The 15,044-nt window shown below is 35.2% G+C and overlaps 1 protein-coding gene across 3 annotated transcripts in view; it reads right to left on the bottom strand.

Moving 5' to 3' along the window:
* LOC149933419 (UDP-N-acetylglucosamine transporter-like) overlaps window positions 1-5,595 on the bottom strand; it is a 28,801-nt gene extending 23,206 nt beyond the window's left edge. For 2 of the 3 annotated variants that reach the window (XM_090155781.1, XM_090155783.1), the window contains exon 1: window positions 2,484-2,569. In XM_090155781.1, coding sequence (XP_090011907.1) covers window positions 2,484-2,537 — 54 coding nt within the window. In that variant the 5' untranslated portion in view covers window positions 2,538-2,569. Of the gene's footprint in view, window positions 1-2,483; window positions 2,570-5,426 lie in introns of those variants that run through there. The other variant, XM_090155782.1, reaches the window with a different exon arrangement.
* Between the last annotated feature and the right edge of the window lie 9,449 nt (window positions 5,596-15,044).

The raw sequence follows: 15,044 nt of genomic DNA, 5'->3' as shown, positions 1-15,044 counted from the left end.
ACAAACGGCAAAAGCTGATTTGCTACCACTGGTTCAGTTTTATATGCTCCAGAGCTTTCCAAAACAAAATTGTCTTCTATGAACTTCGCGTTCTTTAATCTAAATATTTAAAATATTTTATGCTTTTTCTTATCATATAAAAGTTGAGATTTTACAGCCATTTTATCAATAATTAACGATACGAATGTTTCACGAAGTTCTAACTGGCTTGCTTCGGATACTAGCCTGTCTTTGATTGCTTTGGCAAACTCAGTTTTACCATAAATTTTAGCTTGGTATATCTGTAGTTTCATAAATCTGAATTTCTTAGGGACTTGGTAACCTTGTGGAGACTTAAAAGTTCCAAATAGCGCACAAGCTGACAGTCTGTGTGGTCCACGAAGGACTTTTGGCTTTGAAGTTCTTAATTAGGTATAACAAAACTACCACTTCCGCTTCCTCGGATTCTTCATTATTGTTGATAACTTCTAAAATGGCTTTGTTTAAAATTTTCTATTTCTCTTTGTCCGTGTGTCAATGCTATCTTGTTGGTTTTGTAACTTTTTGTTTGCAGGTTATGGATATTAGCTTTTGTTCTTGTTGAATATGGCGCCAATATTACTCTCGACAAACTGAGACGAGCGAATGATAATTCGCCTAAAAGCGTGTAGTCGGGGCTATAAAATCTACGCTTTTACGTTGTTTTTTTAGCATTTTATATTATTTTGGAATCTTTAGAATTTATTTTGTTGATTATTATGGACTTACAAGGAGACATCCCGAAGTGTAACCCACCGATTTTGTATTTAGGGTTATTTTGTACGTAGAAGTCGATTCTGATTGGTTGAGCAGTTGCTGAGATACGGTCTAGTCACATTTTTGAAAATGACCTTGACCCCTACCATTAACTATTTTTTATCTCAACTTCTACTAAACCGATAAATTTGAAAGAAGGCTCACTTTAAAGGAATTGAAGAGCGCAATTTAAATAAGCACTTAAATACATGCTATATATAAAAGAAAATACAATAAATCAAGTTCTAAATAGTTGACCTTTGACCCTGAAAATAGCTCATTTTTAATTTTCAAATTTTTTTTTCTACATTCCCTATACGCGCTTTAGTTGCAGTCAAAAAACTGCGAGGGTAATATTTTTTGTTTTCGAGAAAAAAATTATTTTGTATACCCCTCCTTAAAAAATACATTGAAACTATTTCCTATTTCCGGCCAGATTTTAACGCTACAAGATATGTTCAACTTCTGCGAAAAGTCTTTCAATGACATGGAATTCATATATGTTTCTAATACGAAGTCAAAGAGACATCAGATCTCTTGAAAGAACGATTTTCTCGAACCAAGACAATTAAAGGCACGCAGAGGTATCATAAGTTCATTCCCGTCGACAAAAATACCCTCAAGGTGTCATTTCTGTCTGAAATGGACGAAATTAAAGTTTTTTCCATATGTGCTAATAGTGTAGAAATGGAAACTGAAACTGAAAAAGAGACTTTTGTGGAAGGAGAGTTCTTGGCTGCGGTTTACGACAAAAAGTGCTATATCGGAAAAGTGTTGGACTATTCTATGGAATTTGAAGATGTCTTCATAACGTTTATGTATCCTGCTAATACATCAAATAATTTGTATTGGCCCAAAAAATGGACCGATGCTGGGTTCCACTTGAAAATGTAATAGGCAAAATACAATGCCCATCGCTAATCGACCAAATCGGTAGTAAATACAGTTTGAAAAAGGAAGATAGCTCGAAAATAGAACAAGCTTATTTTATTTCTTAAATTAAAAACATTGCATTACTCTAAAATATATATATTTTAAATTTCAATATATTTTTTTAAGGAGGGGTATACAAAATAATTTTTTTTCTCGAAATCAAAAATATTACCCTCGCAGTTTTTTGACTGCAACTAAATTGCGTATAGGGAATGCAGAAAAAAAATGAAAATTAAAAATGAGCTATTTTCAGGGTCAAAGGTCAACTATTTAAAACTTGATTTATTGTATTTTATCTTATATATAGCATGAACCTAAGTGCTTATTTACATTGCGCTCTTCAATTCCTTTAAAATGAGCCCTCTATCGAATTTTTCGGTTTAGTAGAAGCTGAGATAAAAAATGGTTAATGGTAGGGGTCAAGGTCATTTCCAAAAATGTGACTACACCGTATCTCAGCAACCGCTAAACCAATCTTCCTGATAATTTCAGAATCGACTTCTACGTACAAAATAACCCTAAATACAAGTTTTCACGAAATTTGGCGATGGTCGGGTGAACAAGTGGGAAAATCTGTCCTGGAATTCGTTATTGAGATGAGCGTTAAATACAAATATGTCAGGTTAACATGAGCGGCTTGTGAGCTGAGATTGAATTTAAAAAAAATTACCATCACTGCTCGTAAAAGATTTGAATAATTCTAATATTATATACTTCTAAATCTATGAACTTCTCAGGATGATGAGTGTAAAATAATTTAATTATAATATCATTACTTTGGTTAGAACGATTTCTTCTCCATGTATATAAGTTTTTTCTTCTGTTATCATATTGAAACGTATTTATTGCTCAAATATTTACGAGCAACGTGGCAGTTTTTGGTACGCGTGCCTGTAAGTAAGTTATACAGCTCTGACAAAATTAGCAACATAAAATTTTACACTTTTAAATTGATTCATCTATTCTATTTCATAAAATCATTATTGCTTTCGTTATCACTGGTCCCATTTCTTCGCCAATATCAACACACACAAAAACGATACACGTAACAAAAAATTATCAAGAAGCCTGGCCCGTAACATAGCTTCAACCTTTGTATTCGGTGTAGCAGTACTCACGACGGGGTAAAATATAAGCAAATCAAAACATCTAAAGTTTAAAATTGTTTCAGCCATTGAGTTCGAAATAGTATAAAATTGTTTCAGCCATTGAGTTGGAAATAGTAGAAAATAGATTCAGCCATTGAATTGGAAATAGTAGAAAATAGATTCAGCCATTGAGTTGGAAATAGTATGAAATAGGTTCAGCCATTGAGTTGGAAATAGTATGAAATAGGTTCAGCCATTGAGTTGGAAATAGTAGAAAATAGATTCAGCCATTGAGTTGGAAATATTAGAAAATAGATTCAGCCATTGAGTTGGAAATAGTAGAAAATAGAGTCAGCCATTGAGTTGGAAATATTAGAAAATAGATTCAGCCATTGAGTTGGAAATAGTAGAAAATAGATTCAGCCATTGAGTTGGAAATATTAGAAAATGGATTCAGCCATTGAGTTGGAAATAGTAGAAAATAGATTCAGCCATTGGAGAGAGCTTACAAACTCAACGCAGGAGTGATTCTGAGTTTTCGTGACAGCTACTGCGCAAAAGCGAAGGTATCACCAAATTAGCAGCCATGTTTTAAAAATTAGCGTCTACTGTTTTTTACACATGGCTGCTATTTTTTGATACCTTCGCACGTGGGCCGGGTGAGTTACGCATTCTTTTAGTCGTCTTAGGGATCGGAAGAAGTGATTTACGTTTTAGAGGAGCTGAAACTTTACTGGTTCAAGGTTCAAATACCTCATGAGAAATTGCTGAGATTTTGCGCAGAAAATTCAACGTAATTCTTCAAAAATACCTCTTATAATACAGCTTCGACAACTTCGGATATCATTTCCATAATCGCTCCAAGATATTGGAATTAATAGTATGAGATTCTACAACATAGAAAAGTGTACAAAATCTTCCGGAAATGAAGAGTTGCGGAGATTTTTAAATTAATCTTTCCAGCTAATTAGCATATTAAATTTTATGATGTCATTAGAGACGTTGCCATTAGGTACTATTTCAGGTAGCTCTCCGGTGGTTTAGGAGAAAAGGGGGGAGGGGTAGAAGCGGGTACGAAACTAAGCCTCCGTAGGCTCCGTTAGGAAAAATAATCACTGAAAAGTAAATTCTTTGTGATAATTAACGTTTTAACTATCGTCGCGTACCCTGCTTTATAAAGCAATACATGCTAAACTTAAATAACTATTGGCGTTTCTCACTGTTTGATTTCGAGTGCTCTCGGAGCGCTTTGGATGAGTTTTCACCATCCACTGGCAATCTCAGACAGTGTTTTTTTCAGAAAATTTTCTTCGGGGGGGCTTCCCAGACATCCGGGGGTGCCGGTATCCAGTGGCGAGCGTAGCACTCCATGCACGACTGGCAGTGGCGTCGGAAAAAGGGGAAGCTCCGGGGGGGGGGGCGATAGATGCCTGAAAGAAACACTGATCTCAGAGCATCTGATGAAATCAAACCCGCCAAGAGAGGGGGAAAGCCATCCCGGGGGCCCGGGTTTGAGTAATCGAGGTATACTTTACCCGGGTTTCGCCCCGAAAAGGTATTCGCTATCTACAGTAGTAACGGCTCTCTTAGGGCCCGGAATTATTATTTTACAGGGGCCCTGGGTCGCTCTTGGCGGCCCTCGTTGAGATTCGCGGACACCACTGGCGACTAGCTCGGGTAAAGGAGCAACTGAAAGTTGAACCGAAAATTTTGATGGATCAACATATCTGGAGCAGACCCCGACGCCGCGAAAATTTGACCGGCGGCGGCGATCCGGTGATTTTCCATCGGCGTGCGCCTACTTTTTTATCAGCGGCATTGAACCAAAATTTGACTGCGGCGGCGTGGCGCTGCATTTGTATGAAATTTCGTTTTCATTGTAAGACGTTTTAGCAATCCCTTTTCTAGGAGTTTAAGACATTCGTTGAAATATGATAAAGAAATAACTACATTTTTTGGTAAAGCTGCAGAGATACTGATATCAACGGGAAATATGGTAGCCCTTTTAAAACATCGTCAGCGGCGGCGGCCAAAAAAACGATAGGCGCTGGCAGCACCTACATCGGCGGCGTCGGGGTCTAATCGGGAGAGGGTTTTAACGTTGCTCCGTGGCGATCTCCACTGCGAAACTTCACCTCAAAATGTTATAATCTTTCATTGGGAAACTTATTTGGTGTCGCTCTTTGGAAATCATTATATGCTAACTGTATTAAAAATTATATCTTCAAACGCCTTTCCTATAACCTATTTACGGAGATTCTTGGATGTTATTTTGGCTAGTAGAATGTCATATTATGAATTTCTTTAAAATTGAGTCATTTTGGAGTGACCAATCAGCAAAAGAAACTCAAAAATGCAAACGAAGTTTCAAAAATTCCGTAATGAGTCCTGCTTTACTAAAGTTGGCTACAATTTGAAAGATTCGAGAATAACAAGGCGAACCTTTTTGAACAGCCGTAACCTAAACCTTTGATTAATAAATTTCAAAGCGTCTATCACAATAAGTGACATTTCTCCTATAGATTTAGATTAACTGCAATTTCCAATCAGAATCTGAACTCTATGCGTAACTGTGAAACATTAGGCATTTAAGCCCGTAATGCCAAGGCTTGAACATGTGAAAAAACTTACCTGCATTTTTCTTTTTATACAAGGATAAATCTCTTAAGATATAGTTAATAGTAATATAAAATATTTATGATATTATATTCTTCCACGACATCATATTCTTCCGCCTAAACGATATTGCAAAATTAAAATTTTACTGGCAAGGTAGTGGCGTTGCCGGTGTAATCACATTTAACTGAATGCATTTTTCTGGCTACCGGTGTATACGCGACGAATATAAAATAAATATAAAAACGATTGCTACATTGAAAGATTTTATTAGGTTGGTAATAACATTTTCACATTTATTCTTAAATACCTAATTGTGTTGATGAATTTTCTCCAAATTTATAATAAAAAAGCTCTAAAAGTACTTTTGGTCAATTTTTTTCCAAGTTTAGTTTAGAAAAAAGTGAATACACTTCTCCGGAACTAATATTTGAAATTAAATTATAAAAACATTTTCATTTCTGCGTTATTGACGTTATTGACCTATCATTTACAATTATCGGTCCAATATTCCTGACTCCAAATCCAGTGGCGCGTTTATACCACTTGACTCCCGAAGGTGCAGTGTGATTTTGGGGCTCGTTTGCACCCCGCGAGACCTAAAACAAAATGTTAAAGGGGCTCCAAAGTTCGGTGGCAAAAAAAAAAGAAAATTGAGCATGCTTTTCATTCCCCCCCAACCCCTCACTCGGCCTTGGCAAAGGCGGGCAGAGTCAACCGTAAATTTCGCACTTTACTGACTTTACACACATTTTTCCACCGAACTTTGGAGCCCCTTTAACCAAAGTTTAAGAGGAAAGATCAAATACTGAGAGAACATTACAATCATTCCAACAACGCAGATAATCGTAAACCACGTTTAAAGGGAATATCACTTCCAGTATTTCTGTGGACCCCCTTCAAAGTACAAATACTGACCGTTCTCTCCTATCGCATTTAAAATTTTCCCCGCTATCTAGTGGTCTATATCGCGCGAGTAATCCTTAAAATTGTGGGAGTCTCCCGAAAAAAATTATTATTATTACTTTCGCCGTGAAATATGGTACCGCTTCTGTTATTTTTAATATGACTGTAGGAAACCTACATGCATTACTAGTGGAGCTTAGTAAAAGTCTTGCTCATTAGTTTTAGCTGATAAAACTTGGTTTGGCAAGTAAACTGATAGGCTGCCCTGCTCGATAATTATCGAAGGTGTCACAAATTATGGCGAAAATGAAATCTAACTACACTTCGGTTATAATAATTGGAGGGCTCTATTGGCCAAACATTTTAATGACCTGGCTTAATTCTTGAAGACCAATCGATGTTTATGTTATACCTTATCGGGTTTTTACTTTTAACTACGGAAAAGAATATAATTGTTTTGGTTTGTTGTACGAGCGACGGAAGACAGTGAGAAAACCAGAGAGTTCCACCGAGCTACTATATAAATTTCAACTCCTGATTTCCGGCTCACACGTAGGTGCTGCTTGCTTGTAAAAGTAATTACCCGTAGAAACGTCTAAGTTCGCTGCTGGTTTGAAATGGTAATTACGCGTCAATAGATAGGACATGAAAATCTCTTTTTCGAGATTTGGGTCCTTAATCTTTTAATACCCGCTGAGTGTTGGTTAAAAGGTTTTACCATGGGACGGCCAAACTGGTATCTAGGAGCAAAAAACATAGCACCCGACACAAGGAGAACGCAACTCGTCAAAAGTCGTGCATTTTCTTGCGTAAATTTTTCATTGGTTAGACGCTTTAGCACCTGCTGCTGTCGGAAAGGGGAAAATTCGGAAATTGCCTTCCCCCCGCCCGTAAAACGTTCAGCGTAAAGACTCGTCCAATGAAATGTGTACACAACACTGCGTTAGCGTGTTTAAAGGATAGCTGCGTTCTCCTTGCGTTTGTTGCTCCTAGCTGGTATGATCGATCGCGATACCCATTTGGGCCCCGGGAGCTCATAAATTTGGGCCCTTGAATTCTCAACAACAACAGCTATAGACAACTAATATAAACGATACGTTTACTTTGAACCGTATCGGGTGCATTTTTTAATAAGGCCTAATTCTTTTTAAAGTAATCTATCTTATATGAGCAGATTATTTAACGGAAATTTCAATGCAATCAATTTGGTAGAGTTTCAGTTCCATGTTAGGAATTTAATTAAAGGATATCGCACTTCTTCTATGGGATTTGGCTTTCGACAGATTTTTTTCAAAATGAAACATGTTGCTAGGCTTGATGAAAGGAGCAAAATTGTCTATTGCCATTTTTCCCTAGCTCCTATAGTTTGTCCAGTATCAGCGGTCAAAAGTGGACAAAACTTAGTATAGTATATTTGTTAAAGGAGTCACGGCACATCGGCTAGCGCTCTACGCTCGCGCGTCGCTAGTCCGGGCTCACTATCAATAGAGTTTTCTTGCCAAGATTTTTACACCTCTACTTCATTATTTCTTTTCTCGCAACTTAATCGCCGTCATTTCGCCGAAATAAATTTTATCAGAGGAACATTTGAGATATCGTGGTACTCGCGAAATTAACAAAAAAAAATGTTGAACTATACTAAACAACGAAAAACTACCATAGATGGCGGTAGCTATCCAATTTTTAAATAAACGAAAGTAAGCTTACAAATCACGAAAAATTATCTAACTATAGAACTAAAATGGCTAAAAATAAGTAACACGAAGACACATTTGCCGATCATTCTTTTAAAGATAATTTTACAAACTTTAATGCTTCAAAAAAAAAAAACAAACTCGGAAGGAAGGAGAACGTAAATACAAAGTTATGAAATTTTAAATATTGAGAAAATCCACGTTTTTCAAATTAAAGCCGGGGTCTATACTTTAGCGTGTTATATTTCGAAATCCGCGCACGCCACCATCTTGAATTTTAGATATATTACTCTACTCTAATAGACCTATCTACTAGCGAATTTGTAGCCGGTGAGCTCATACATTATAAAAGTTATGAAATTTTAAATATTGAAAAAATCGAATTGAAACACTTATTAACGTGTTTACTCGCGTCCAGGCTAATAATTGTTTTGTCAAAGCCGAGTGGAAAACAGCGGGATATTATAAGTTTCAACAGCAAAGAACTTCTAATGATTGCGGACCAGCAATTTGCATTTATAGTAAATGGTTATCTAAAGGCTCTCTAGATAATGATGACATTATACACTCTCGTCACATATTTAAATCTTCAATAGAAACTCAAAAAGTAGTTTAGATCGGTCATCTTTCAAAAATCGGTACTTCCATTTCATGCAAATATAGTTTTGATAAGTTTTACAGATATAGGTTTAATCATACAAACAATAACCGGGAAAGCTCGGAATTTCCAACAAATTTCGCATCCACGAGAGGTAGATCTAGCTGTTGGCGTATGCCATGTTCCTGATAAGCAGGTAGAGGCCTCTCGTAATGTGAAAGACCTTAGAAATATCGAAATGTGATGTTCAGTAAGCGACCAAGGGGGAGAAGCGATCTTCTTATTTTTTTTGCGCGAATAAAAATCGAAAGAGCACTCGGAATTTCCAACAAATTTCGCAAGGCCTTAGAAATAGCCACAAAAAGGGAAAGATTGGGATATGTTTAATTTCCCAATATCAAAAAGGAAATTATACATATCTGTAGAAATTTTGATTAAAACGTAACAGTTTAAAAAAATACATGCTTTATTTTGGATCACCCATTATTGTGGGGTCCAGCTTAAATTAAAAATTAAATACACTTGTCCTGAAAGCGAAAAAATATAAAATGGTGGTAATTCGATAGCCAATTCACAACCTGTTGTTCTCAAAATTTCTAGAGGCCTCGATCAAACCAGCCTTTACGTGGCGAGAGCTATAAGTACCTTCCATACATATTATAATAAAGAAGAGCTTTCTACTTTTTTAAAGGTGATATCGAATAGAAACCAATTGGTTTGGACATTAACATTAAGTTACTAAAAAAACGAACAATAATCTATATAGAAAACTGCCAGAGAGAAGGGTGAAGAGCTTTTGGCGCTGATGAAGGTTTTAAGAATTTGGAGAGCTTTTTGCTGTTCAGCAACTAATCCTAGCTGACTGAATAATCTATGGTCTAACTAAAAGGGTAAAATCAGAAAAGAAAGTTAACGACCACTTTTACGGCGCGAAATGAAGTTTTAGCGAGAAGAATTAACGCTTTCGAACGAAATTTAATAAAGCAAGAAGCTACGGCGAAAGTTAAATTCATCACGAAACTCGAAAATTCGCCAAGTATGAACTAGACTTTAAAGGCATACGCTTCTTTTTAGGAGACCAAAAATGCAACTGTCCGATTGCGGTATAATTCAAAAAACAACTGCCGCACATTAATCGCTTGTTGTTCTTTGAAGTTCTAATTTTAAAGTTAAATCGAGCTAGAAATGTTAAAGAATTAAGCTACATAAGTGTTACATACAATTAATTTAGGTAATACACATATTGAACAGGACTACAAGATCCCGCATATCTACATGTTAGTCAATATGTTACATTATCTATTTGCAAAAGAAGAAGAAGACCTAATTTAGAATAAAGAATTGATGAAGATGACACCAAATATCAAATATATTGCCCAGAAAATAATTTTTTTCAAAATTAACATCATAACTTTTATAATGTATGAGCTCACCGGCTACAAATTCGCTAGTAGATAGTTCTATTAGAGTAGAGTAATATATCTAAAAATCAAGATGGTGTCTTGCGCGGATTTCGAAATATAACCAGTGGCGGCGCCAGGAATTTTCGCGAGGGTAGGCAAACCAAATAAATGGGCCCCCGACCCGGGACCCCCCTTTTATCAACGAAATCTTTCAATAAAATAAAGTAGTGATGTACATGACGTACAAAAAAGTTCTTACAACAGTAAAACGAGTCCAAATATAACAGAACTGGTTTTATTTACTAGGCGATACCTCAAAAATTTCTAAATACATTATCGACATTTGTTTAATTGTTATTTAAAAATAATTTTATGGGACAATTTTGAGACCCTTCCTAGATCAATTTGGGGCGGTGGGGCCCCTTATAGGATGATTTTGGGGCCCCTAAAAATTTGAAGGAAGGCAGTGGCCTACCTGGCCTACCCCCCAGCGCCGCCACTGAATATAACCCGCTAAAGTATAGACCCCGGCTTTAATTTGAAAAACGTGGATTTTCTCAATATTTAAAATTTCATAACTTTGTATTTACGTTATCCTTCCTTCCGAGTTTGTTTTTTTTTTTGAAGCATTAAAGTTTGTAAAATTATCTTTAAAAGAATGATCGGCAAATGTGTCTTCGTGTTACTTATTTGTAGCCATTTTAGTTCGATAGTTAGATAATTTTTCGTGATTTGTAAGCTTACTTTCGTTTATTTAAAAATTGCATAGCTACCGCCATCTATGGTAGTTTTTTGTTGTTTAGTATAGTTCAACATTTTTTTTTGTTAATTTCGCGAGTACCACGATATCTCAAATGTTCCTCTGATAAAATCTATTTCGGCGAAATGACGGCAATTGCAACTTATTATTCGATGAATTTTCGTACGTGGAATTATTTATTTTTCAATATTTTATGAGCAATAATAAAATAAAAGAAATACTAAAGAAATCAGAATATATATGATTAACCGTTTCGTTGAATCCCACAATCAACACTCGCTCATTGGTAAGAAACAGTCACTCAACAACAGATCAAACACTTATTTATCGATACAGCACATAGTCGGTTAAAGTCACGGTCACACGACAGTTAAGACTCAATACTTAACTATTTATCTAATGAGTTCGTTCATCGTGCGATCAGAACGTCGTACGAACAGAACGAAACCAAATACGACGCTCGGTTTTGGGAAGCACCCGGAATCTCGGCAAGAAAACTCTATTGATAGTGAGCCCGGACTAGCGTCGCTCAAACAGAGATGCTAAGCGATGGGCCGAAATTTCTTTTAACAAATAGACTACACTAAGTTTCGTCCACTTTTGACTGCTGCTACTGGCCAAACTATAGGAGCTAGGAAAAAATGGCAATGGACGATTTTGCTCCTTTGATCAAGCCCAAGAACATGTTTCAATTTGAAGAAAAAAAAAACGGTTGAAAGCCAAATACCATAGAAGAAGTGCGATGTCCTTTTAGCGTCAATGTCCGTAATTTGTGTAAATTCCTTTAACATAGCATGAATATAACTTTATTTTTTAATTAACAGGCTTAAATCTCCGCCAGTAATTACTTCACTCTCTTCAGCGAAAATATCCTCAATAACTGTACCGCTCGCTTACCTGGTGGCTTGCAGTATTCACATTTACATGTAGATTTACGCGCTCTCATTTTACGTAGATATCCTTATTTTTTATATTGGTACAATCAAGAATGTATTTATTTATACCTAGGGAGAATGTCTATGTCGAGACGGTTTTTAGCCTTTCTCTCAATCCACCCGTTGGTCCCCCCAGTACGCTCCTCCGCTTAAAATAAAACGAATAGTCCGGGTATTTCATAGGCTGCTTAAAACTTACAAACGCCGGTGACGTTTTGACTTTCCCCCCGCGCGAGACGGGGGAAAGGCGTTCAACGTGCCCGGCGATTGTCGCAACATAATCATTCTTCCTAAATATAAATAAATACATTCTTGGTACAATCAACATGAAAATCTTTGCCGCAATAGTTATTTTTATAAATTCAGCTACGCTTGCCAAACTTGTTTTATGTTGTTCTTACGTCACGATGGCATAGCTTTATTAGAATAGTTTTGACACGCGTGGTTTGCACGCGCACGTGAAAATCCTAGGTTTCTCGCGCTCTCGCGCCCTAAGCGTGTGTTCGTAATAGTACCAAAGTTAAAGTTGTGACGTAGTAGCTACATTCTAACAATAAGGCCACGTTAATTTATAACAAGTTGGCAAGCCAAAAAATACCTCTCCTCGGAAGAATTGTCCCTAGTGGTATTAATTTCTCGAGATAACCCTTAAAGATATCTCCGCAATTCAGAGTTATTTCCTAAATACATAATCCCGGTTCAATCCCAGCCGGTATAAAATTTTAATTTTAATTAAAATAATTGAGACGAAACAACCGAGTTTAATTTATTCAGAATAATATAAATTAAGTAGTTACAACAGCGAGTTAGACGTACTAAAACAATGCACAATTGAATTTAACCCTATTTACAGAACAAGTATATCATTTAAATATAATACGAAGCAAATTTTAATGAAAGAAATATCTACAGAGGGTATTTGTATTTTTCTCGCTTACGACATACTTGCCGCATCTTTAACGCTCATTTTATTTCAACACTCGCCCTTGAAAAAGATACCGTAGAATAGCTATATTCGACATCTGGTAGTGGACGACTCGTAGACTTCCTGTTGACGTTGTGACACATGCCGCATGAAAAAGACCAATACCGTCCAATTTCCAATATCATATAATGACTCGCACACCCAGGAAATCAATGACTGCATTAGGAATCGTAGATGTCCAAAATCCGCACCAATAAAAAATGAATTAACAAGAAGCGAAAAACTTACCATTCACAAAGCTCAGAAAGCCCCTTGACTAAATAATAAATGACCGTAGACGGAATAGTTATTGCTCTTTATAAATAAAACAATCGAACCCAATTGATGAACTGCATTAAACATCTTAATCAGTCGAGAAAACGTTTAAAATAAATTACGAAGTAATGACGACCCAGTTAAAAAACCCAGACCACTATGTAAACAACTCGATATTTTCTTCATAAATGAACTATTAACCTTGAAAACTAATACGCTAAACCCACACGCAATAGATAAAAAAGACTGAAAAAACGAAATAAATTACAAAAAACTAACGGGTTCTACCCTTTAACCATTTTATCTGCTGACTGCGCTGAAACAAGATTTCACCTTTAAATTTTCATATGTAAAATATTTAGACTTTAACGAGTTCACAAAAATTAACAAGTTGGCAAGCCAAAATATACCTCTCCTCGGAAGAATTGTCCCTAGTGGTATTAATTACTCGAGATGACCCTTAAAGATATATCTCCGCATTTCAGAGTTATTTACTAAAAACGTAATCCCGGTTCAATCCCGCCTGGTATAAAATTTTAATTATAATTAAAATAATTGAGACGAATAATTTTTCTCGCTTACTTGCCGCATCTTTAACGCTCATTTTATTTCAACACTCGCCCTTGATGAAGATACCATACCGCATGAAAAAGACCAATGCCGTCCAATTTCCAATATCATATAATGACTCGCACACCCAGGAAATCAATGACTGCATTAGGAATCGTAGATATCCAAATATCCACACCAATAAAAAATGAATTAACAAGAAGCGAAAAACTTACCATTCACAAAGCACAGAGAGCCACTTGACTAAACGACAGCTCGTATAGTAATAAACGTTAAATAAACGCCTTTACATAATTACAACTATATTTTAGTCGATAATAAAACCCGTAAATAAATAACAAAAAAACTAACAAAGTGGACCACCCACAGGTTCTACCCTTTAAACCTCTTATCTCTGCTGACTGCGCTAAAACAAGATTTGACCCTAAAAATTTCATACGTAAAAAATGTAGATCATTCGCCCGTCATGCAGTAAGGCTCGGGTTCGAAACCTGGGCGGCGCATCCGTTTTTAATCAACAGAGAAGACAGTACATTAGAATATCTTCGATGCAATAATTTAAATGGAACACGAAATTTCGTTCTATTTTAATAATAATTTCAATTTCAATTCTATTTCAATTAAACCAAAATTTCGTACTCTATTAAATTTAAATACGCTTCCGATAAAGCTGAAGGTCTAATTTTCAATGAAGCATAACAAGTGTCGGTGGTTCTGTGGTAGAACGTCCGCCTGTCAAGCAGGAGGTCTCGGGCTCAAATCCCGCCCGATACGATCGCAAGCTGATACTGATACTACACACACAATTCCTGATCACGATCAAATTTTACATTAAAATACTAAAATATAAGATTAATATAATTTATAAATATTTAATTAAATATAAGATTAATATAATTTATAAATATTTAATTAAATATAAGATTAATATAATTTATAAATATTTAATTAAATATAAGATTAATATAATTTATAAATATTTAATTAAATATAAGATTAATATAAATTATAAATATTTAATTAAATATAAGATTAATATAAATTATAAATATTTAATTAAATATAAGATTAATATAATTTATAAATATTTAATTAAATATAAGATTAATATAATTTATAAATATTTAATTAAATATAAGATTAATATAATTTATAAATATTTAATTAAATATAAGATTAATATAATTTATAAATATTTAATTAAATATAAGATTAATATAATTTATAAATATTTAATTAAATATAAGATTAATATAATTTATAAATATTTAATTAAATATAAGATTAATATATATGGCCAGAAAATTCTGTGTATTCGGTTTACAGGGGCTACGGCACAGTAGGAAATACGACGAGATAAATGATGCCGTACTTGACGAAACAATAACCCTAGATAATACGCAAATAAAGGAGCCTACTACGAAACCGGACAATGTTGAAGAATATAAACAAACCGAGGTTAAAACGATAAACTAGAGTATGTAGAGCCTGCATATCTTGTTATAAATATATTATGGGTAGTGAAAA

Source organism: Leiobunum rupestre, chromosome 8 (assembly GCF_980474605.1).
Source record: "Leiobunum rupestre chromosome 8, qqLeiRupe1.1.hap1, whole genome shotgun sequence".
In the NCBI taxonomy this organism is placed as follows: domain Eukaryota; kingdom Metazoa; phylum Arthropoda; class Arachnida; order Opiliones; family Sclerosomatidae; genus Leiobunum; species Leiobunum rupestre.
Note: the sequence above shows the minus strand (reverse complement) of the source record. Positions and strands in the feature narration are given on the sequence as shown.